A 23709-nucleotide genomic window follows, 5' to 3' on the forward strand; every position below is an offset into this window, starting at 1 on the left:
GCCGTGGGCGGACGTGATCCTCCCCAGATGAGGGTGCGGCTGGAGAGGGACCTCTGGAGATCCGGGGTTCTGCCACCCCCCAAGGCTGGCTCTCCCCAGCTCTGCTCCCCCCCCCCCCAGCCACCTCAGTGACCATCTTCTGCTGTGATCTGTCCCACAGAGTGGCCCGCCCTGGACCCCCACCCCTCCATCCGATCACCCCACTTGGACAACTCTGAGAATCCCACCGCTCCTTACAACCATCAGCACTCCCCCACCCACACACACACAACACACACACTCGCTGGCCAAAGCCAGGCGGCCTTGGCTAGAACCAGGATGTAGGGGGTGACTTTGCAGGTGACCAGCCGGGCACAACCTCTCAGGCTTCAGGAACCCCGAGATGTCTCCTTTTTTGTGTGTGTATGTCACACTCGGCGATGCACAGGGGATAGGGGTTCCTCCTGGCTCATGCACTCAGGAATTACTCCTGGGCGGTGCTCGGGGGACCATATGGGATCCTGGGAATCGAACCCGGATCGTGTGTCACACTCGGCGATGCACAGGGGTTCCTCCTGGCTCATGCACTCAGGAACTGCTCCTGAGTGGTGCTCGGGGGACCATATGGGATCCTGGGAATCGAACCCGGATCGGCTGCGTGCAAGGCAAACGCCCTCCGCGCTGTGCTATTGCTCCAGCCCCGAGATCTGCCTCCTGATTTAACCCTCTGCCTGCACCCCTGTCCCATTTTTCAGGAAAGAGGGGGACAGATAAACTGTATCTTTATTCAATCGTAGGACACGGGGCTCAGGACTCAGAGATGGGGCACAGCAGAGTGAAGGCAGGGGGGTCCCTACTACCCCCCCCCGCCATGGCTAACCCCCATTCCCAAGACCAGCTCGTCCCCCCCAGGACCTCCCGATGACCTGGTGCCAGCCTGAGCAGGACCGAGCCTCTAGGGACTCACAAGTGGAGGGTGTCCTTTGGCCCCGCACCCCTCACCGTGGAGGGCTGGCGGCCCGGCCCAGGAGCTCCAGGGGCACCAGGAATGGGTTTAGGGGGCAGACGCCGGACACCTGCCAGGGTGATCGCGAGTCTCTGGGCTCGGTGCTCCCAGGGGGGTCGGGAGGGGAGGGGGTCGGGCTGGCCTGCTGCTCCCTGGGATCTGTCCTCGTATCTGTCACCTGGGGAGGCGACCCCGCGCTGGCAGGGTCGGGCTGGGGGGCTGTCAGGTGCTGATACTTGTCTGAGAGGTGCTGGACCAGGGCGCCGCAGGGCAGGTGCTGCAGTTCCTCGCGGAGGGCCAGGAGCAGGTCAAGGACCACCGCGGACTCTGGGAGTCATGGAGAGAGGAAGGGTCAGGGGGGCAGGGCGGTCTTGCCTCCAGAGATCCCCGTTCCGCCCAGCCGCTGCACCCAGTCAATTCTCACCGGCTGCCGAGAGCTCGGGCCCATGGCCACTGCGTGACAGGGACGACAGGTACTTATAGATCTTCTCAAAATCCACAGTGAAGTCTCCAGGGGGCGCCAGAGGATCAGGAGGGGTGGGGCCAGGCACCTCTGGGGCGGGGCCAGGGATGCTAGGGGCGGGGCCAGGCCTCTCTGGGGCGGGGCCATGTATCTTTGGGGCAGGGTCAGGGATGCTAGGGGTGGGGCCAGGCACCTCTGGGGCGGGGCCAGGGATGCTAGGGGCGGGGCCAGGCCTCTCTGGGGCGGGGCCATGTATCTTTGGGGCGGGATCAGGGATGCTAGGGGTGGGGCCAGGTATCTCCGGGGCGGGGCCAGGGATGCTAGGGGCAGGGCCAGACATCTCTGGGGCAGGGCCAGGGATGCTAGGGGCGGGGCCAGGGATGCTAGGGGCGGGGCCAGGTGGCTTGGTTGCTGCGTCTGGGGCACCAGGGACCGAGCCAGGTATCCCCAGGATGGAGCCAAGAGGGTCAGGAGCTGGGCTGGGGGCCTTGGGAGCAGGGCAGGAGGGCTCAGCGGTGGGGTCCTCTTGTCCTGCAGGAGTGCTGACAACCACCGGCCGTCCACGTGCCTTTGTTGGCTTGGGGGGTATGGAGTGCAGAAGGCTGATGGGCTCTGTGGCAGCGATGGTGAGCACCTGCGGGTGGGGGGGAAGGGTGGGCGAGACCAGGGCGGGCGTCTGAGGCTCAGGAAGTCCATGACAAGCCAGAATCACAGAGCTGTTGAGAGGAAGGGCCCAGGAGGCAAACCCACCCTCAATGGGCTCTTATCCACAACCCTGGCCCATGGGAGCCCACCCCCCACTCTGCCTGGGGGGAGGGTTTCCTGTACCTGTGAGAAGGCTACCATGAGGGCTTCCTCCAGCGGGCCTGTCATCTTCTCGACCAGATCCAGCCATACCTGAACAGGGCAGCCGGATGTACAAGTGGTCAGCCTCGCTGGGCTGCAGGCTCAAGCCTGGAGCGGGGCGCATTGAAGCCCTACTCCCCGGACCAGACTGGAGGCCGTGCCCAGCTGCCTCACCTCGATGGGGGCCGGAGTCTGCGTTTCCTGGCGCCCTGGATATACTTTCTGAATGGCTTCCCGGGCCACGCAGCCCTTAAGATGCCGGAGGAAGTCCCGGACCTGGGAAGACAGAAAAGAGAAGATGGAAAGGGCATTCCAGAATCCCCAGGCTGGCGGAAAAAGAAAAGCCCCCCTCCTCCCTGCCAGCACAGTGGGAAGGATTTTCGTGATGTTGGCTGGGTGTTGGGACAATGCCCAGCCTAGCATGGCCCCTCCGAGAGGCACCCTATTCGGCTCCATCCATCCCTCTCCATCCCTCATGTCTCCAATCTGCACACTCATTCCGGCCCATTTCTGGGTGTCTGCTTCCCAGTCACTCATGGGAGGGCATAGATTTCGCCCCGCCCATACCTCCTCGCCCTGCCCCTGTGCCTTTCACACGTGTATAACACCAGCCTTGATTTACCACCAGACTCTTTTCTTTTCTTTTCTTTTTTTTGCCTTTTGGGTCACACCCGGCAATGCACAGGGGTTACTCCTGGCTCTGTGCTCAGGAATCACCCCTGGCGGTGCTCAGGGGACCATATGGGATGCTGGGAATTGAACCCGGGTTGGCCGCGTGCAAGGCAAACACCCTACCCGCTGTGCTATTGCTCCAGCTCTTTATTTTTTGCTTTTCGGGGTTACTCCTGGCTCTGCACTCAGGAATTGCTCCTGGCAGTGCTTGGGGGATCGAGCCCGGGTCAGTCCAGTGCAAGGCAAATCGCTCCAGCCCCAGGCCTCGTTCTTTCGTCCTGCTTCCCAGGCCTCGAACCCGCAGCACTTCCACGCCAGGCCCCGTCCCCCCCAGAGCCACGCCCCGACTCGCCAGGACCGCTTCCTCCTCCCGCTCGCGCCTATTAGCCCCGCCCACCATTAGCCCGGCCCCTCTGACTCGCTGGCCGGGCGTCATCGCCCTTACCCACAAGCCTCGCCCAGGACGCGTGGACACGACTCAATCGCCCCGCCTCCTAGGCTCCGCCCACCCCTCCCCCAAGCTCGTCCATCGCCTCACGACCCTTCATCTTAAGTCATCACCCCGCCTACCCTCTTAGATCCGCCCTTTCGTAGCCCCGCCCATCCTAGGCCACGCCCATCGACTTCATTTCCCCCATGCCACGCCCCTCCGCGATGCCCCGCCCACACCCCCGCGGTCCTTATCAGCTTGCCCCCCCAGACCCAAGGACACGACCCAATCGCCCCGCCTACTAGGCCCCGCCCACCGCCCACCCCTCCCCCCGGGCTTGTCAATAGCCTCACCGACCCTTCATCTTACGTCATCACCCCGCCTACCCTCTTAGACCCGCCCTTTCGTAGCCCCGCCCACCTACTTCATCCTCCGACGCCACGCCCCTCCGCGATGCCCCGCCCATACCCCCCCGCGGTCCTCATCAGCTTGCCCCGCCCAAGACACGCGGACACGACCCAATAGCCCCGCCTCCTAGGCCCCGCCCACCCCTCCCCCAGGCTCGTCCATAGCCTCGACCCTTCGTCTTACGTCACCACCCCCTACCCTCTTAGATCCGCCCTTTCGTAGCCCCGCCCATTCTAGGCCACGCCCATCGACTTCATTTCCCCATGCCACGCCCCTCCGCGATGCCCCGCCCACAACCCCGTGGTTCTCATCCGCTTGCCCCCTCCAAGACGCAAGGACACGACCCAATCGCCCCGCCTCCTAGGCCCCGCCCACCGCCCACCCCTCCCCCCCGGCTCGTCAATAGCCTCACCCACCCTTCATCTTACGTCACCACCCCCGCCTACCCTCTTAGACCCGCCCTTGTATAGTCCCGCCCATTCTAGGCCCCGCCCACCGACTTTATTTCCCCCCCGTGCCACGCCCCTCCGCGATGCCCCGCCCACGCCCCGCGGTCCTCATCGGCTTGCTCCGCCCAAGACGCGCGGACACGACCCAATCGCCCCGCCTCCTAGGCCCCGCCCACCGCCCACCCCTCCCCCGGGCTCGTCAATAGCCTCACCAACCCTTTATCTTACGTCACCACCCCGCCCACCCTCTTAGGCCCGCCCCTTTGCAGCCCCGCCCGTTCTAGGCCCCGCCCACAGATTTCATCCTGTCACGCCCCTCCCGCGATGCCCCGCCCACGCCCCGCGGTCCTCCTCGGCTTGCCCCGCCCCCAGCTTCGCGAAACGCGTCCCGTCCCCGAAGATCCTGGTCCGGGCCCCTCCCTCCGTCCCCCTCCACGTTCAGGCCCCGTCCCCGGCCTCGCTTGCACCCGGGACTCCCCTCACCTCGGCCTCGCTCCGGCCCGGCAGCTCCCGGGCCAGCTCGGCCGCGTCCGGCTCCGGCTGGCCCCGCCGCGCGTGCAGGAGTCGCAGCAGCTGCCGCTTCTCTCGGGCGCTCCAGGCCGCGGGGCCGCTCAGCTCGCCCAGATAGCGAGCCGGGGCCGCTCGCCGCCGCTGCGGGGGCTTCATGCCGGCGTGCACGGCGTCCGCGCTCCGGGGTCGCTTCCGCGGTCGTTTCCGCGGTCGTTTCCGCGGTGGGCGGGGCTACGGAAGCCGCAGGAGCCAGAAGGCCCCGCGCGGAGGCGCAAGTCGCTGGAGGGGTGGGCGTGCGTTTGCTGGCGGAAGGGAACCACCTCCGCACAAAACGACTTGAGAACCTGGCACCCCGTGCAAGCAGGAACGCACGAGACCCACCCCTCGCTTTTTTTTTTGCTTTTTGCGTCACACCCCGCGATGCACGGGGGTTCCTTCTGGCTCTGCACTCAGGAGTTACTCCTGGCGGTGCTCAGGGGACCCTATGGGATGCTGGGAATTGAACCCGGGTTGGCTGCGTGCAAGGCAAACGCCCTACCCGCTGTGCTTTCTCTCCAGCCCCAATCTTATTTTGTGTGTGTGTGTGGGGGGGGGGCACACCTAGCAGTGCCCAGGGGTTACTCCTGGCTCTGTTCTCAGGGATCACTCTGTGGGACTTGGGGAACCTTAGGGGGGCCGAGGATCAAAATTCGGTGGGCCACATGCAGGGTCTTCTCCGTATTATTATTATTGCACGGCAGAGCCTGGTAAGCTCCCTGTGGTGTATTGGATATGCCAAAAACAGTAACAACAAATCTCACAATGAAGATGTTACTGTTGCCCGCTCAAGCAATCCATGAACAAAGGGATGACAGTTCTACAATGCATTATTATTACTTTTGCTTTTTTGGGTCACACCTGGCGATGCACAGGGATTACTCCTGGCTCTGCACTCAGGAATTACTCCTAGCGGTGCTCGGGGGACCAGATGGGATTCTGGGAATCGAACCCGGGTCGGCCGCGTGCAAGGCAAACGCCCTACCCGCTGTGCTATCTATCGCTCCAGCCCCCACCCCTCGCTTTTGACGTCCTTTGCGAACTGGAGCTGAGACTTGAGACCCTCCACCCAGCTTGGGAGAGCCACACGGTGACCCTTCCTCTGGCAGAGGGGTGGACCCTCAGCTCGGTACTCTGCGATCAGATCAGGGCTAAGAGCTTTTGTTTCTGCTTTGGGGCCACACCCGGCGGTGCTCAGGGTTTATTCCTGGCTCTGTGCTCAGGGATTAAGGCTCTGTGCCAGGATTACTCCTGGCGGGGCTCGGGGCATCCTATGAAATGCCAGAGATCGAACCGGGATCGGTGGCGGTGGCATGCAAGGGATCCCTCCAGCCCCAAGGTCCCAACCCGGCGCCCCGAGGTACAGACAGACCTCAGAACCCAGAGCTTTGGAGTCCAGATGTTGATTTGGAGCCCAGATGTAGCAGGAGGAGGAGGAGGAGGAGAAACCGGGGAGTGCAGGGTGCAGGGATGGATTCTGGTCCCAGCGGGTCGAAGGTCCAGGGCGGCTGCTACAGTCCTGGTGGGCCTGGTCCCTGGACCCCGTGGGGGGTGCCTCATCTCTGGCGAGGGACCACCCAGGCGGAGCGTGGGAGCGGATCCCACGCACCCCACCTCCCTTTCCAAGCCCATCCTTGACATTGCCTCGTCCGCCTGGCGCCTGCGGAGGCTCTCAAGGTCTCATTCGTGACTCTTGAGTGGTCCTGCGCACTGCCCACTGCGCACAGGCTAAGTGGTCCCCTCCCCCATAATTAATTACCTGCCCTACTGAGGCCTCCTAGGCTGGGGGGGCTGCTGGGAGAGGCTCTAGGAGGTGGGCGTTGGGGGTGGGGGGGTCCTGCAAGGTAGAAGCGGCGGCAGGCTGGGCAAGGGCGCCCCCTGGGGGCTGCTGGGGGCGTAGCGTAGGTCAGGAGGTGGTGGACCCCCCGCGGGGGTCCCGGCCATCCCAGGTCCGTACCTGAGCGAGCGCGCGCAGGCGAGACCTAGGCCGGCGGCCAGCGCGGCGCCCAGCACGAAGGCGGCCAGCGCCAGGGCCACGACGGCCGGGGCCGCTGCGGGAGGGGAGGGTCGCGCGGCTCGGCCCGGGGCGCCCTTGGGGGGCCCTGCGGGGAAGCGCCGAGCTGAGAGCGCGCCCCGGCCGGACCCAGAGATCCGCCCCACCCAGCTTCGCGGGCGCCGGGGAGCACTGCGGGAGGAGGGCTGCGCGCTCACGGGGAGGGCGGCGGCCGCGGCACGGTGACCACGATGGGCTGGGTCAGCTGCGTGTGCAGCTGGGGCCCGTGGGCGCTCAGGGGCTCCCCGCGGCCGGTGCCCGCGCACGCCTGGTCCGTCCTGAGGCTGGCACTGGGGGGGTGGAGGGCACGGAGAGGTCAGCGGACCCGGTCCCCGCAAGGATGCGCGCACCCCCTTCCCTCCCTTTCCGGGCCACACCCCGCGGTGCTCAGGGCTGACTCCAGGTGGGCTCCGGGAATCCCGTGGGGTACCAGGGATCGAACCCGGGTGGAAGGCGAGGACCCGCTAAACTCCTAGCCCCCGTGCTCATTTCCTGCTCCCACCGACCTGGGACCGGTTAGTGGGAGTGGAGGTGGTCTCTCTCTTTTTTATTTTTGGGTCACACCCGGCGATGCACAGGGGTCACTCCTGGCTCATGCACTCAGGAATTGCTCCTGGCGGTGCTCGGGGGACCATATGGGATGCTGGGAATCGAACCCGGGTCTGCCGCGTGCAAGGCAAACGCCCTCCCCGCTGGGTGCTATTGCTCCAGCCCCCAGAGGTGGTCTCCTGAGTTCCAGCCTGAGACCCTGTCGCCAACCGGCCTCCCAGTCCACCCGCTGTCCGGAGCTCAGGCCCGTTCGGATCACGTGATCTAGCTCCCCGGGCACCTCACCTGGGCACATCGGTACTTTTGGGGATCCCCCTCCAGTGCGCTGCTTTCCAGCGCGGCGGGGGATCCCGGCGCCCCACCAAAGGGGCTCTGGACTCCTGCCCTTGGGGTGCAAAGCCCCTCGCGCGGAACCCCAGTGCCCAGCCCGGGTCCCTGTTCCTGAAGCCCAAAAGTGATGCCTGAAACGCGGATACCCCGCCCGTTCTCCCTAAGCCCCGACGCCCCCCGAGCTCGCCCCGGGAGACGGGGTGGGCGCGGCGGGCTGCCGGGAGGCGGCGGCGGCGGCTGAGCTGACAGTGCAGGAACTGCACGGACGCGTTGAAGACGGCGCGCAGGCGTCGGCCTCGGTGGGCCGCTGCGGGAAGGGGGTGCTGATGGGGAGAAGTGGGGAGACACGGGGTGGGGGGGTAGCGCTGTCCCCCGCGGCGCTCCGGGCACTCGGCCCACACCCGCCGCCCACCGCAGTGCTGCGATCCTGCGGGGTTTCTCCCCCAGCCCCAGCATCATAGCCAGGGCAGGTGGGGGAAGCGCTTGCTGGGGATGGGGTCCTGGGGGGCGGGGGAGGGGTCCCGATGTCCATCCAGGCCGCGCACCCCTGTCCTGCCTCAGCAGACGGCTGGGGGCAGCACCCACACCCCCCTGCCTGGGGGGAGGCTTGGACTGGCAGGGTAGGGCGGTTCCCCCTCCCACTCCTCAACCTCCCTGCTGCGGTAGGACCCCCCCACCCTGCCTCTTCTTGGAGGGAGGGAGCTGAAGAGCAGGTGGAGAGGGGGTCCCCTGGGGTCCCCGTGGCTGGTCCAGGCGTGTGAGCAGCGCGACTAGTAGGAGCCCCGTGGTACTGCAGGCCCAGGGCAGAGTGGGGGCCCCCTGGGGCCCGCAGGTGGGCAGACAGGTCCTTGGCTGGGCACAGAGGGGGGACACGGCTGGGCCTTGAGCCAGGGCCCAAAGGTCAGTGGGGATTAAGGACCAGGCGCTGGAGGCGGGGTGCGGGGTGGGGACCCTCTCCGGCTGCCAGATGTGGGGCCAAGAGCGACCCCCAGCTCCAGCCTCAGACTCCCGGCCCCCCTCCCCAGGCCCACCACACAGCAGACCAGAAGAAAAGGGAGGGCTTTATTCTCAAGCATCTAAGAATTTACAAACGAGGGCGTTTCCTTTCAAAAAGGGGCCGAGGAAGCAATACTGGCGGCCTGAGAAGGGGGTTGTGGGTGGGTCCCCCACCCTGGGTGTGGGCCCGGCCAGGCTGTCAAGGGCCCCAGCCTGCCTGGTGCAGGGGTGCTGGCTAGTGAAGGGGGAGGCAGGGGCGGGGGTGACACACTCACCAAAGAGAAAATCAAGTTCAATAAAATTTTTTTTGTCGTTAAAAAAAAAAAAAAACCCACAAACCCCATGTGGCCCAGCCCCACGCCCAGCTGTGCCGTGTCCAGCTGCCCCAAGGCTGAGGGGAGCGGCCAGGCCTCCCGATGACAGCCCCTCGCCAGGAAACGCAGGGCAAGGGGGCTTGCAGAACCCCCAGCCCCCGGGGCTGGAGCAGACACGACTCGGACTTTTGCAGCGTGTGGCCGGTGGCGCTTCGCGGCTGCCGAGGGGTCACTGGGCAGGCGGGCTTTGTCCACGAGCCTCTCTGGTGGCAGCTGGTTTCGTGGGGTCTTTTCGTTTTTGTTATTCCACGTGTTGTCCACTTTTGATTTGCATGCATCACCAACGAAAAATGGGGGGGAGGAAACCCCCCAGCTCCCCCTCGGCTGTGGCGGAGGCTCCGGGGCCCTGGCTCTCCCTCCGGGGGGCTGGTCTCAGTGAGTCAAGGGGTGCTCAGGGGGGCGCATCTGTCTCCACATACCTCAGCCTTCCACGCGTCCTGCCTCTGTCCCTGCCCAACATCCCTGAACCCTCACACATCTCCCCACCCATCACTCCTGCTCCAAGAACGGTCCGGCCCAGGGCGTCCAGGCCCCCCGTCATCACCAGCTCCCTCCACACCTCCCGGCTATGCCCCCACTCGCCGCCCGGCCCGGCCCGGCCTCCTTCCCTGAAGGGCCCCTGTGCGGCCGCGGCTGCTCCTCCTCGGGCCCCCTGAGCTAGCTCCTCCTCGACTCACCCGTACCCCTAAGCTGTGTCTCCAGTCTCCAGCCCCCAGGGGGAAGCCCCTCCCTGCTCCCCGGGGTCCCCGCCTGTCGGGGACTCTCCCCCCCGGGGCCAGCGCCCCCGTCCCCTCCCGAGCAGCTCAACATGACTTTGGTAGTTTCGGAAGGTACCGACGAGCTCCGGAACGCGCTCCCCACCCGCACCCCCCGGTACAATAAAATACAATAAACTTCAAAAAGGACCCCCTGAGATCAGAGAGAGCGAGAGCGAGAGAGGGAAGAGAGAGGGAGAGAGAGGAGAAGGGGTGGGGAGGAGCGCACAGCGGCGGCAAGGGCAGCGGCTCCCCAAGGTCCTGGGGCAGGGGGCGCCCAGGGCAGGGGCCGGCGGGCAGGGAGAGGTAGAGAGGGGGCGCAGAGACAGCGTGTCTGCGGGGCGGGAAGGCGCGGGCACGCAGGCGGCGCTCTCCTGGGCCCCGAGGTTCGGCTGAATAAATAGCGAGTCCGTGCGGCGCCTGCTCACAGCCCTTCACAGTGTCTGTCGGGGCGCCCAGGGCCGGCAGCCTGGTGGCCCGTCTGTCCACGGCCGGTGGGCGGGGGGACGAGGGGCGGCGCCCCCCACCCCCGCGTGCTGTCCTCAGCCCTCAGCGGACCCGGTTCTCCCCCAGCTGGGGGAGCGGCGGGCGGGGGGCCGGGGGGCCGGGGTGGGGGGCCGTGGCCGGGCCCCTGGCCTCCCCGCCCCCGGGGTGGCCGGCTGCAGCCCCCCGGCTACCTGAAGAAGGGCAGGTGGTGTTGGCTCAGGACGCTGCTGCTGCGGGGGGACTCTGTCTTCGCCATGACGTCCTTGAACCAAGTGGCCACGTCCACGTCCAGCGTCTCGTAGCGCTTGATGAAGCTGTGTTCCTGCAGGCCGAGGTCAAGGGTCAGCGCAGGCTGGCCCAGGGCGGGGGTGCTGGGGGCAGGGGCAGGACTGGGGGGGGGGGACCCAGTACTCACAAGTAGCTTATTATACTTTGGTCTCTTCCTGTGATCTTTAGTAAGGCTGCGAGAGGCGGAGACGGGAAGCGAGTTAGTAGCCGGGCACGGTGGGGGGGGAAGGGGGGGGCTCAGCTGCCCCCCCTCCCAGCGGCTCCCCCGCATCCGTCCCACTCCTTGGAAGCTTCCTGAGAGCTGGGGTGGGGTGGGGTGGGGGCTTGCTTGGGGGAAAGGGCTCTGTCAAGAGGCCCTGAGAAGACTCGCAAGATGCCACCTCCAGGGGCTGGAGCGATGGCACAGCGGGTAGGGCGTTTGCCTGGCACGCGGCCGATCCGGGTTCGATTCCCAGCATCCCATAGGGTCCCCCGAGCACCGCCAGGAGTCATTCCTGAGTGCAGAGCTAGAGGGAACCCCTGTGCATTGCCGGGTATGACCCAAAAAGCAAAAAAAAATAAAAAAAATAAAAAAATAAGGTGCCACCTCCACTGAAAAAGCCACAGCCCTGAGCGAGACCAGGTGGACGGTGGAGGCGGCCCAGAAGCAGTGGCTGTGCGGCAAAGGCCCCCTGCTGGTCATGGCTGCACTGGGCCAGCCCCGAGGGTCACGAGTGGCCGAGCCGCACATGCCGCCCTCCCTGGACCACTCCCACGCCCGGCCGTCTCTCCACCATCACGCCTCCTTCGTGGAGCCCCTTCCCACCCCAGCTCCAGGCCCCAAACCCCTCCAGGCGCCAGGAGTGCAGGGTGTTCCCACACTCCCCCCACCCGCCGTGACCGCCCCCCAGCTCACCAGTCTTTGACGAAGGACTGGAAGTCCCCCGAGAAGTCCATGTGGCCGGGCAGGAGCGGGGGCTCCTCCTGCAGGACCTTGGTGAGGACCTCGAAGTCCGTCTTGCAGTTCTTGTAAGGGAACTGCCCCGTGGCCAGCTCCACCTAGGAGAGACCCGGGCGGGCGGGGCTGGCAGGGACACAGCGGCAGCCCCTCCCTGCTCCCTCTGTGCCCCCCAAAGACCTTCCCAACGACGCCCCCCCAGCTCCCGCAAAAAAGGGGGCCACAGCTCACCAATGAAATGCCCAGGCTCCACACGTCGGCCCGGATGTCGTAGTCGGGTTTGGTGGGGTCCGGGGGGTCGATGCGCTCAGGCTGCGGAACGGGTGAGAAAGGTGAGGCTGCGCCTCGGGGAGCTGGGGCAGGGGGCACCCCGGCCCCGGCCCCACCCAGGGGCACGCCACCCACCGCCATGTAAGCGGCGCAGCCGGCGCTCCGCGTCTTGGCCTTGGAGTCCACGAGGCGGCCGCTGATGCCGAAGTCGCAGAGTTTGATCTGGCCCCGCTCGTCCAGCAGGATGTTGGAGGGTTTGACGTCGCGGTGGATCACGCCGTGCTTCTCCTTCAGGTAGAAGAGCGCCTTGACGATCTGGGACGCGGGCGGAGACACGGGCGATGGTGAGGGTGGCCCGACGCCCGCCCGCGCCCTCCCCTCTTCCCTCCACTGCCCCCAGCTCACCGCCACTGTCATCTTGCCCAGGATCCGCTCCGGGATGGGGCCCTGCACCCGCTTCTTGAGTTTCTCTGCACACGTGCCCATCAGCTCCATGGCAATAAAGACGTCCGTCTGGGGGAGGGCCAAGAGGCTGGGGGCGGCTGGACCCTCAGGGCCCACCTGTCCCCAGGGCAGGGCTCAGAGGCGAGGCCCGATTCCCAGGGGCAGGACAAGAGCGTGGCCTTCTAGGGAGTACAGTGACTTCCAAAAGGGTGGGTGGGGGGGGGGGACACAAAAGCGTAGCCTTCTTAGGGGCGGAGCCTTTGCAGCAAGGGCGGGGCAGGATCTTTTCTCAGAGGCGGGGTCTGGCTCGCAGGGGCGTGGCCTTCTCAGGAGCAGACGCCCAGAGGCCGGAGAAGGGCGTGGCCTACTCTAGGGGGCGGGGCCCGACTCCAGGGGTGGGGCAGAATCTTTTCTCAGAGGCGGAGCCTGGCTCGCAGGGGTGTGGCCTTCTCAAGAGCAGTGACTCTGAGCGCGGACAAGGGCGTGGCCTTCTCTAGGGGGCGGAGCCTGATTCCAGGGGCGGGGCAGGGCCTTTTCTTAGAGGTGGAGACTGGCTCCCAGGGGCGTGGCCTTCTCAGTAGTCTGACCTCCCAGAGGCAGGACTAGGGCGTGGCCTTTTCTCAGGGGCGGAGCCTTTACGGCAAGGGCGGGGCAGGATCTTTTCTCAGAGGCGGAACCTGGCTCGCAGGGGCGTGGCCTTCTCAAGAGCAGTGACTCTAAGACCGGACAAGGGCGTGGCCTTCTCTAGGGGGCGGAGCCTGATTCCAGGGGTGGGGCAGGGCCTTTTCTTAGAGGTGGAGACTGGCTCCCAGGGGCGTGGCCTTCTCAGTAGTCCGACCTCCCAGAGGCAGGACTAAGGCGTGGCCTTTTCTCGGGGGCGGAGCCTTTACAGCAAGGGCGGGGCAGGGTTTTCTCTCAAAGGCGGATCCTGGCTCGCAGGGGCGTGGTCTTCTCAGGAGCAGACTCCCAGAGGCCGGACAAGGGCGTGGCCTTCTCTAGGGGGCGGAGCCTGACTCCAGGGGTGGGGCAGAATCGTCTCAGAGGTGGAGCCTAGCTCGCAGGGGCGTGGCCTTCTCAGTAGTCTGACCTCCCAGAGGCAGGACTAGGGCGTGGCCTTTTCTCAGGGGCGGAGCCTGGTTCCCAGGGGCGGAGCCTGACTCTGGGGGCGGGGCCTCATCTCAGGGGCACGACGCTCACATTGGTGATGAAAGTCCCGAAGCACTGCACGATGTAGGGGCAGTCGTGGCTCTTGAGCACCACGTCCAGGTCCATGAGGATCCGCTTGTTCTCTTCCTTGTTCCCAGAGCGCCGCATTTGCTGCACAGAGTCGGGGCTCACCTCAGCACACGGGGGACGGGTCCCCTCCATCCCCAGGTCTGGGGGCTGTGTGTGTGGGGTGGGGACAGACTCACCTTGACAGCGATGATGTGCCCCGTAGTCCGGAAGCGCATCTTCCACACCTGGCCGCAGGTGCCACTGCCCATCTCCCCCAGGTTCTCCAGGTCACTGATTTCTGCCTGGTAGCGCTGGCGGGGGGGCAGTCCGGAATTGAGGGGCTGCTGGGTCTTTGCCCAGCCCGCCCCCACCACCCCAGGGGCTGAGGGAAGGGGGTACCTGGCCCCCGATGGTTAGATAACCCGTCTGCTTCATGATCTCTTGCAGCTTCTGGTCGATCTCGATGCTGGGGGAACAGAGGGCGGCGTGGTCGTGAGAAGGGGACCCCACCCCACCCGAGTGCCTCCCGCAGGGGCGTCCAGGGGGCATCGCCCCTCCCCACGTGGGCCTGCCCCAGCTCACCTCTCCATGCTGCGGGGTGCGAACAGCGTGGACGGGAGTCCCAGCATGTGGCGGGGCCGGCTGGGGGGCGTGGGGTGCTGTGGGGTGCTCTCCGAGGACGGTGAACGGGTGCCCCCATCGTTGACCAACGGGAGTGGCAGGGCTGGGGGGGGGGAGAGCCAGGGGCAGGGAAGGGGTGAGCTCCCAGCCACCCGAGACCCAGGGCTGCCACTGGGGGGTGGGGGGGCGCTCACCTGATCCCCGTGGGACTGCCCAGGCAGGTCAGTACTGCTCTTCGCCCCCCCCCCCCCCCACAAGCCTGGGCTAGAGGAGCTGGGACTCCCCTCGGCACCCCCAGATCATCCTGAGAGGGTGCCTGCTCCCAGCCCGCCAGGGAGTGGGCTGCAGGGGAGGGGGCACCCAGAGGCTGAAGCTTCCCCCCGGAGTCTACGTTAGCAGAAAAATGAGGCCCCAAGGCTATATCCTAATGGTGCCCCCTCAGCCGGGTGCTCCCTGTGCTGGGACCGCCCCCCTTCGTTCTTCTCTGTCCAGCCCGTGCCTGGCTGGCAGCAGCACTGAGCCCACCCTGCCAGGAACCCAGGGACCCCCCCAATCCCCCACCACTGGAGGCCAGCTCATCTGTACCACTCCCGCCTGGCCTGCCGAGCTGGGGCCCAGAGGGGCAGTGGCCGGACTCCAGGCCGGGTCTCTCTACTCTGGGGGGCCCTGGCACTCCAGAGGCTGGCAGAACAGGGGGTCTTGGGGGTGAGGTGGTCTCGTTCTCCCCAGCAGCCTGCATGCAGACAGCTCGGACATGCTACAGGCAGGCGGGGCGGGCAGGCGGGCAGCGGGCGGGCAGCGGGCACCCCAGGAGGGGCAGGCGGTATTAGGGGAGGGGTGCAGACAGACAGACTTGGGGCTCAGCCGCATGGAGACAGGCCGGAGAGAGGCCCAGGCCAGGGGAGAGCAGGTTCTGGGGGGCCTGGCCCGGATGGGCAGCAGAAGGGGGTTTCCATCCCAGAGACCGGGGCCTGTCCTCCTCCCCCTGGCCCGCGGGCGCCCCTTCTCCCACCTGGCCGAAGGTGGGGGACACACAGCAGCGGAGCTGCGGGTGGCCAGGCCCTCTGTCGCCCTGTGGGGACCCGAGTGGAGGCACCCCTGACTAGCCGGCAGGGCGCAGAGGCCACAAGGGCCTGGCCCCTCTAAGAAGCAGCTCTGGCAACCCGGGGCATATGGCCAGGCCTGGTGTCCCCCGAGTGTCTGCTTCAACCACATCAGGGTCCTTGCCCTCCCTCTCTGGCTTGACAGCCTATAGAGCCCCCCACTTTCCCCTGCACCCCAACACTGGAGGACCCTCCTCACACCTCAGGGGCTCGATTGGTTCCTATCTTGAAGGCGATGGGCTGCCTCAGAATCTGGGCCCCAGAAATGAAGTGCGATGTGGGGGGGGGGTTAAGAGGGGCTGGTGGGAAGGTGGGGGCAGGGGCGGAGACGCACCAAGAGTGGGTGAGAACAGAGATCTGAAAGGGGGTGATGGGCACCGGGGGCTCAGGAGAGGGAGCCGGGGCGGGGCTGGGTGGGGCATCCCCACGAGCACTCACACACACTCACACACACACACACACACACACACACACACACACACACGCACGCACGCATGCACACCCGAGTAGCCCATCGGGAGCTGCAGAGATGAGCTCAGGACCCAATGCTCTTGCGTGCCCTGACACAGGGAGATGTGGCCAGCCCCCCTCATCCCCCCCTCTCTGTCTCACACACGCACGTACACATCACACCCCTGCTCTCCTCTTCAGCCTCCCACCGCGCCCACCCCCCAAGTCCCACTCTCTTCAGATGCTGTCCCCAAGCGGCCCTGCGGAACCTCAAACCCTGTTCTGCTCTGCCATCCCCTAAGCTCCAGGTCACTCTTCCAGGAAACCCCACGCCCACCCCCAGGAGGCCAAGTGTGTGTGTGTGTGTGTGTGTGTGTGTGTGTGTGTGTGTCCCTGTCAAGGTCCCCAGCATGCTGAGGTCTGTTCAACAGCTGGAATAGAGTCGGGGGCACCGCCCCCCCAACCTGGTTCCATAAGGTTGCTTGCACGCGTACACACACACACACACACACACACACACACACACTCATGCAGAGCACACAGGGGGCCTCAGGTGGGTGAGCGGGGGCCCCATTTCCTCCTCTCGGGGTTCCCCGCTGGAGCAGGAGCTGGAAAAAGGAGCTGAGAAGACAGCGGGGGGCGGGCCCGAGACAAATGGGGTGAAAGGAGAGAGTCGGGGCGCAGGCGCACGGGCACACACAGCGGGAGCCAGGGTGGCATTCTGCGGCCGGGCAGCGGTTAGGGGGGTGGGGCGGGGGTCAGTGGTGCAGAGGCCCAAGCGGTGATGATAAAAAGGCTGGTACCTGCTCGTTGGGACGGGGCAGGAGCAGGGCTTAGAGTGATCACAATAACTGGATGGGGGGGAAAAAGGAAGAAAAAAAAAAAAGGAAACAAAAAAAAAAAACAAAACAACACCACGATAAATCACAACAGAAACCACCCATCCGTCCAACAGAAAAAGAAATCAAACCATGACGAGAAGGGGCCGAGGGCAGAGATGGGCGGAAACCGACAGATGGGTGCATGGGATGGAGCCGACCGACAAACGCCTGGGCGAGGGGGGCAGGGGGCGGGTGGGGGGTGACAGCCTGCGTGCCCTGGGCCTCGCCGTGCCACGCTACACAGCCGGGACAGCCACCCCGTGCCCTGGACCCCCACCTGTCCCCTTCACACTGGGGGGCCAACCCTCGGGGGGTGGGGGGGAGTTGTGGGCTTCCAGGCTCTCCTGCATCACTGCCTTCAGGACCCTTTCTGGGTCCCCCAAGGGACACTCCACCCCCACCCTGCCACTCTGGGAACAACCGACACCCCCTCCCCCAGGTGCCCGCAGGGAGTGGTGGGAAAGCCAGGCTGGGTGAACGGGGGGTGCTCAGGGTAGCTGATTGCAGGAATCTCTGACCTCTGCTTTTCCCAATGACCTCTGGGGGGGAGGGGTCAGCTGTCAGCCATCGGGGGTCAGTCGCCCCAGAAGGGAAATCGGCTGGATCCAAAAAAAAAAAAAATACTTCCAGGGCAGCTCTTTGTGGGGGAAGGGGGGGCCTTGCAGGGAGGGGGACATCTATGTCAGGGACCCAGAGGGAGGGAGGGAAGCTGTCCCGCCTGGCAAGTGGCCGACCCGGGTGCCATTCCCAGCGCTGCCCAAGGTTCCCTGACCCCTGGAAGCGGTGACCCCAGAGGCGGGAGTAAGCCGGGTACAGCCTCCAACAACACACGACCCAAACCCCCCAACCTAACAGGGGCCCCCGGCCTGAGCCAATGAGGGCGGGGGCGGGGGGGTGGGTTTTCTCTCTTGGACCCAACACGGACACCAGCTGTGGCCAGGCAGCTCCTTGGCCAGCGGTCAGTGCTGGAACTCCAGATGGGGTTGGGGGGGAGGGGGAGGGCACCGCACGGCAAGGGGGGAGGGGGAGGGGTCGTCGTCGGGAAACCCACTCCAGGAAAAGGGGGACAAGGTTGGAACGGGGACAGGGGCTGGGGGGGTGCCCAGGGGAGCGGAGGGGGGGGGTCATGGGACCCCAGGTGCGGCCCGGCCCAGATGTGCGTGGGCTGGCGACAAGCCCCCCCCCCCCCCCGGTCCCCACGCAGGCAGGAGGGTGCAGGGGCACGGACGCCCGGGGCGGAGGGTCGATCTCATCTTCTGGCCCACCCGGAGGCACCAGCACGTGCCCGCGGTGGCTCCTCCCCGCAGGTGACAGATGCGCCCGGGATCCCGGGGACCCGGCGCGCGGGTGGGCCGGCAGGTGCGGGGCGGGGTCGCGGGGCGGGGGGCGGGGGCTGGGGGCACCTGGCCGGGAAGGGAGGGGGCCGCCCGGGCCCCAGGCCGCGCCCGCCGGCCCCGCGCCCTCCCCTGCCCACCCCGGGTCACCGTGACCCTCGCCCCGCGAGACGCCGGCGCGCGGGGGGGAGGCCGGAGGGGCGGGGCGAGCGCGCCCCGGAAGCGGGGGCGGGGCCTGCCGGCGGGGGCGGGGCCTCCCGCCGCCGCGCGCGCCTCGCCCGCCCCCTCCCCCACGCCGCCGCGCTTACTGGGCCGGGGCCGCTGCGGGCTGATATCCAGGTTGAGGTCGATCCTCCGCCGGGCCTCGCGGTTCTCCTGCTTCAGCTTGGCCTCCAGGCGGGACAGCTTCTGCTCCAGGGAGGACGCCGCCATCTTCCCCGCCGCCGTCGCCGCCGCGCACCGCCCGGCCGCCCGTCAGTCCGGCAGACAAACACCGCACTGCGCCTGCGCCGGGATGACCCCGCCGAGCCGCCGTCTCTCCCGGCACGGCGCATGCTCGCGGCGCGCGCCCGCCCTGCTCGCCGCCGGCCCACGGCTGCGCACGCGCACTTCGTCCCGGGCGCCGCTCTGTCGCCACCTAGAGGCCCAGCCGGGCACTAGCCCGCCCATTCAACACACCCTTGGGGAAAAGGGGGGGGAAAAACCCCGAGGCGCGCATGCGCAAGCTGCCCGCCGCTCGGGGGCGTGGCAGCGAGCCACGCGTGCGCACTGGGGCCAGACGCGGTCACACGCGAGGCGGCCCCGGCTCCTGGTGCGTCCGCTCGATCTCCTGGTTGGGTCCCCAGCTTCCTCCTCGTTCTTTCCCGTTTTGGTCTGTTTCTTCGGCCAGCCTCCGGGCCGCCTCCTGGTTCTGCACTCCGGGATCGCTGCTGGCGGGGCTGGAGGTCGAAACACGTCGGACGCGTGCCAGGCAAACGCCCTCCCCTCGGTTTTTTTTTTTTTTTTGCTTTTTTTTTTTTTTTTGGGTCACTCCTGGCTCTGCGCTCAGGAATTACCCCTGGCGGTGCTCGGGGGATCATATGGGATGCTGGGGATCGAACCCGGGTCGGCTGCGTGCAAGGCAAACACCCTACCTGCTGTGCTATCTCTCCAGCCCCTGCACTTTTTTTTAATTTTTTTGCTTTTTGGGTCACACCTGGCAATGCACAGGGGTCACTCCTGGCTCATGCACTCAGGAATTACCCCTGGCGGTGCTCGCGGGACCATATGGGATGCTGGGGATCGAACCCGGGTCGGCCGCGTGCAAGGCAAATGCCCTCCCCGCTGTGCTATCGCTCCAGCCCTTCCCCTCGGTTTTATCGCTCCGGCTTGCTCCCAACTCTTCGTTCTTGCTGGTTCTGCCCAAGTTTGGCACCTACTTAGCCCTCGCTGAATGCCTGTCACGGTCCAGACAGTGCTTTAATGAAAGCATTAAATGAAAGCCCCGTTATGCTGCCACCTCCCTATAATTAGACACCGTGGGACGCGCTTTCATTACTTGCAAGTTTCGAGTTTGGCCAAGGACAGGCGGGAGGGGCGGGCTAAGGACTCGGGGCGACTGTCGCGGGGAATCTGGGAATCCACTGATGCGATTCCTGATGTGGGCAACGGGGCTGAGGTCCAGGACCACCAGCTCAGGGACATCCCAGTGGGACATTGAAGATATCTTCCCCCCCACACACACACCCCAATCTCTTCTGAAATGCAGCACCCCCTGTCCTCCTGCTCCCACTTCTGATGACAACGGAAAAGAGTCCCCAGCACTTGACTTTTTTTTTTTTTTTTGCTTTTTGGGTCACACCTGGCGACGCACAGGGGTTCCTCCTGGCTCATGCACTCAGGAATCAGCCCTGGCAGTGCTCAGGGGACCATATGGGATGCTGGGAATCGAACCCGGGTTGGCCACGTGCAAGGCGAACACCCTACGCGCTGTGCTATCGCTCCAGCCCCAGCACTTGACTTTTGAAGGGTGATCTCTGCTGCCATAATGGGTCCTTTAACGGGTTTAGAGGAGGACGCTGGGAAAAATGCCCCCATCTTCCAGGAGGTGAGAGAAGAACTTTGGGGGGACCAGGGAGCCAGTTTCTGCCCACCAGGAATGCACCCAGCTACTTGAACGACTTCCCTAGTCCCAAGAGGACAGTATTTGGGGCTGGAGTGATAGTACAGCAGGTAGAGCACTCGCGTTGCACACAGCAGAGCCAGGTTCGATTCCCGGCACCCCAAGTGGTCCCCAAGCACCCGCCCCCGGGAATGATGCTTGAGCACTGAGCCAGGAGTTAGGCTTGAGCACAGCAGGGTGTGTCCCAGGAACAAAGCAGGAGGACTGTATTCTGCAGAGACGGTGGTGACCAAGCAGGAGGTTATGGGACCAAGTTGGCTGTACTAAGTATCCAGCCTGGTGACACTAGGACAGGTGCTTAAGATTTGTGGGGACTCCTGGTGACAACTTAAAGGTGAAGCGTCTACAAGACTGCACTGGGACGGATGAAAGGGAAGAAGAGGGGGCTGGAGCAATAGCACAGCGGGTAGGGCGTTTGCCTTGCACGCGGCCGACCCGGGTTCGATTCCCAGCATCCCATAGGGTCCCCTGAGCACCGCCAGGAGTGATTCCTGAGTGCAGAGAGCCAGGAATAACCCCTGTGCATTGCCAGGTGTGACCCAAAAAGCAAAAAAAAAAAAAAAAAGAAAAAAGGAAAGAAGAGGGGCTGGAGCATAGTACAGCGGGTAGGACGTTTGCCTTGCACACGGCCCACCTGGTTTTGATCCCTGGCATCCCAGAATGTCACCCAAGTACCACCAGGAATAATTCCTGAGTGGAGAGCCAGGAGTAACCCCTGAGCAACATCGGGTGTAATGCAAAGAGACAAAAAAAAAAAAAAAAAGGAGGGGAAGAAGAAAAAGAGAAAGTGTAGGCCAAAGAGACAATACAGGAGGTAAGGTCTTTGCCTTGCATGTAGTCAACCTGGTTTGAATCCCTGGCATCACATCACAGGGTCCCCTGAGCACTGCCGGGGGTCACTCCTGAGTACACAATCAAGAATAATCCTAGGGGGCTGGAGAGATGGCACAGCGGGGAGGGCGTTTGCCTTGCACGCGGCCGACCTGGGTTCAATTCCCAGCAGCCCATATGGTCCCCTAAGCACCGCCAGGAGTAACTCCTGAGTGCAGAGCCAGGAGTTACCCCTGTGCATCGCCGGGTGTGACCCAAAAAGCAAAAAATAAACAAATAAATAAATAAATAATCCTAAAGGGACTGAAGCAATAGCACAGCAGGTAGGGCGTTTGGTAGCCCAGATTCGATCCCTGGCATCCCATATGAGTGCAAAACCAGAAGTAACCCCTGAGCACTGCCAGGTTTGACCTAAAAATCATGAAATAAAAATAATAGTTCCTTGGGGCTGGAGCCATAGCACAGCGGGTAGGGCGTTTGCCTTGCATGCGGCCGACCTGGGTTCGATTCCCAGCACCCCATATGGTCCCCCAAGCACCGCCAGGAGTGATTCCTGAGTGCAGAGCCAGGAGGAACCCCTGAGCATCAGCTGGGTGCAACCCAAAAAGCAAAATAATAATAATAATAATAATAATAGTTCCTGAGCTACTTCTGGGCGTTGGCTCACTTATAACCCCTACTGTCCCCACCCCCCCATGAAGAAAGACAAGTGAAAACATTTTCCAGGGAAATGGCTAATTGGGTTGCATTACATGGTTTGCATGCTGAAATTACGGGTTCAAAACCCAGCATCGGGGCTGGAGCGATAGCACAGCGGGGACGGCGTTTGCCTTGCACGTGGCTGACCCGGGTTCGATTCCCAGCATCCCATATGGCCCCCTGAGCACCGCCAGGAGTAACTCCTGAGTGCAGAGCCAGGAGGAACCCCTGTGCATCGCTGGGTGTGACCCAAAAAAGAAAAAAAAAACCAGCGTCAACCAGTCCCCAAAGCACTCAATCCAGAGTAGCCCCCGAGAACCCCCAAACAGCTAGGCAGACAATGCTATCTACTTCCTCTCATAGATCAGCTAAGCTCTCCACACCCCCACTCTCATCTCCCCTTTTCAGCATCTCTGATCCCCGGATAGAGGTTAGACCTTTGACACATGCACTGGAATGGCGCCACCGACCTAACCAGTGACAGAAGAGACTTAGAAGAAATTAGCACAAGCGATCAGAACAATAGTTCTCATGGGTAGCATTTATTAAGCACCCACAGATCTGAGTGTCCTTGCAAGAGTGCAAAAAAAATGCATGGTCCACCATTCATGCACCACCTCCCACAGTAGCGCCCCCTGGAGGACCCAACGGAAACTGCTGGGTGCTGAAAATTACTAGCAGAACCTCGTGTAGGTTGTGGTGCCCGTAGGTGTATTTTCCCAAGGAGAAAATTCCCGTCGTAAATTCCATCAGAGTCCCTGCCTGAGACCCGAACTTCTTCTTTTTTTTTTTTTTTGCTTTTTGGGTCACACCCAGCGATGCTCAGGGGTTCCTCCTGGCTCATGCACTCAGGAATCGCTCCTGGCGGTGCTCGGGGGACCATACGGGGCGCTGGGAATCGAACCTGTGTCGGTCAACGCCCTACCCGCCGCGCTATCACTCCAGCCCCGAGACCCGAACTTCTTCAGCTGTGGCTCACAACTGGTCACATCGCTGAATGAGGGGGGTCGCAGAAACGATCGGGCAACAGAGGTTCCTGAACATGCAATGACCAAAATTAAATCAGAGCCAGTGGGAGAAATTCAGATGAGCACATGCTTTGTATGTGGGGCCCAGTTCCATCGCCGGGTCAACACAGTTTCCAGACGAGAGGAACTCCTGAGCACGGAGCATGGAATACACAACCCCCCGCAAAAAATATATATATATAATCCAAATTCAACTGTGTCATAAATTCCAGGTAGTTTCTGGCAGTGCTCATTTTTATTGCATGTCTTCAGGCGAAAAGGGGTCCCTCGTGGAAAAACTCGAAGGGGAGAGAGGTCAGCGGGCAAGGCCAATCCTGGTTTGAACCCTGGCATCACATGTGGTTCTCCTAGCACCGCCAGGGGTCACTCTTGAGCAGAGAATCAGGAGAAGTCCCTGAGCACCACTGGGTACAGCCCCCCACCCCATAGAAACAAGATCGCGACCCCCATCCCAATAGCCTCATTTAGACCCCCAAAGATCCTGCCAGCCAACACATCCACACACAGCCCTGGGTCACCTGCTTCAAAGTTACGCGGGCTTCTGAGTTACCGACAAGTTCCTGGTCTCCTTCCAAAGTTCCTAAGTCAATTTTTAGGGGTGGGGCCTGGAATGTTACGGTGTGTTCCTGGGTTTTGTTTTGCTTTAAGGGCAACGAGGTTGATCTTATTGCCTTGCCAAACATGAGAACCATTTCCCCCCCTCCCCCCCAAGTCCGTAACCTGCAGAGCAAACCACATATAAATAAGGAAATCGCATCAAGTTAGGGGCAAGGGACTTTTTCCGTGGCGTCTGTGTCCTCTCCTTGGGAGAGAACCCCAGATACAAGCAATTAGGTTGCAGGGGGGGGACAGGGTTGAAATCCCATTGGGATGGTCCCCTCCCCCCGTAGGTAGTGACGTCGGAGGAGGACTGGGTGGGAGGCGGGGGGGGGGGGGGGGGGGGAACAGGAGAAGCACAGCCTCACCTGGCCCCGGGCAAGGGCGGGGTGGGTGGGGGTGGGGGCGGGGTAGCCAGGCCTGCCAGCCGGAGAACACAGGGGTGGGGTGTCTCTGAGGATCCCACGGTCTGAGTTAATCCCTCCATGACGTACCACCCCCAATCCAC

At 64.1% G+C, this 23709-nt stretch overlaps 3 protein-coding genes across 4 annotated transcripts; all 3 read right to left on the reverse strand.

Annotated features, from left to right (window-relative positions):
* Window positions 1–909: 909 nt before the first annotated feature.
* On the reverse strand, window positions 910–4970 carry SNAPC2 (small nuclear RNA activating complex polypeptide 2). The gene is made up of 6 exons (XM_056113210.1): window positions 4737–4970; window positions 2469–2570; window positions 2277–2345; window positions 1970–2082; window positions 1410–1654; window positions 910–1312 (listed from the first exon to the last, which is right to left on the reverse strand). Exons 1-6 carry the CDS (start codon window positions 4917–4919, stop codon window positions 978–980), a joined length of 1047 nt encoding a protein of 348 aa, XP_055969185.1. The 5' UTR covers window positions 4920–4970; the 3' UTR covers window positions 910–977.
* Window positions 4971–6605: 1635 nt separating this feature from the next.
* On the reverse strand, window positions 6606–9642 carry TGFBR3L (transforming growth factor beta receptor 3 like). Its single transcript, XM_056113240.1, is given in 5 exon segments — window positions 6606–6901; window positions 7003–7126; window positions 7128–7205; window positions 7950–8038; window positions 9588–9642. Coding segments are annotated over 5 exon segments (642 nt in total).
* On the reverse strand, window positions 8775–18448 carry MAP2K7 (mitogen-activated protein kinase kinase 7). 2 transcript variants are annotated; one of them, XM_056113184.1, is made up of 12 exons: window positions 18194–18448; window positions 16474–16521; window positions 14079–14220; window positions 13896–13962; window positions 13694–13807; window positions 13479–13598; window positions 12243–12350; window positions 11973–12152; window positions 11799–11879; window positions 11526–11668; window positions 10758–10803; window positions 8775–10664 (listed from the first exon to the last, which is right to left on the reverse strand). In XM_056113184.1, exons 1-12 carry the CDS (start codon window positions 18315–18317, stop codon window positions 10530–10532), a joined length of 1308 nt encoding a protein of 435 aa, XP_055969159.1. In that variant the 5' UTR covers window positions 18318–18448; the 3' UTR covers window positions 8775–10529. The 2 variants fall into 2 exon arrangements, with proteins under 2 accessions (XP_055969159.1, XP_055969160.1); XM_056113185.1 differs by lacking the exon at window positions 16474–16521 and having other exon boundaries at window positions 18194–18443.
* Between the last annotated feature and the right edge of the window lie 5261 nt (window positions 18449–23709).

Source organism: Sorex fumeus, unplaced genomic scaffold (genome assembly GCF_029834395.1).
Source record: "Sorex fumeus unplaced genomic scaffold, SorFum_2.1 ptg000019l, whole genome shotgun sequence".
Lineage (NCBI taxonomy): Eukaryota > Metazoa > Chordata > Mammalia > Eulipotyphla > Soricidae > Sorex > Sorex fumeus.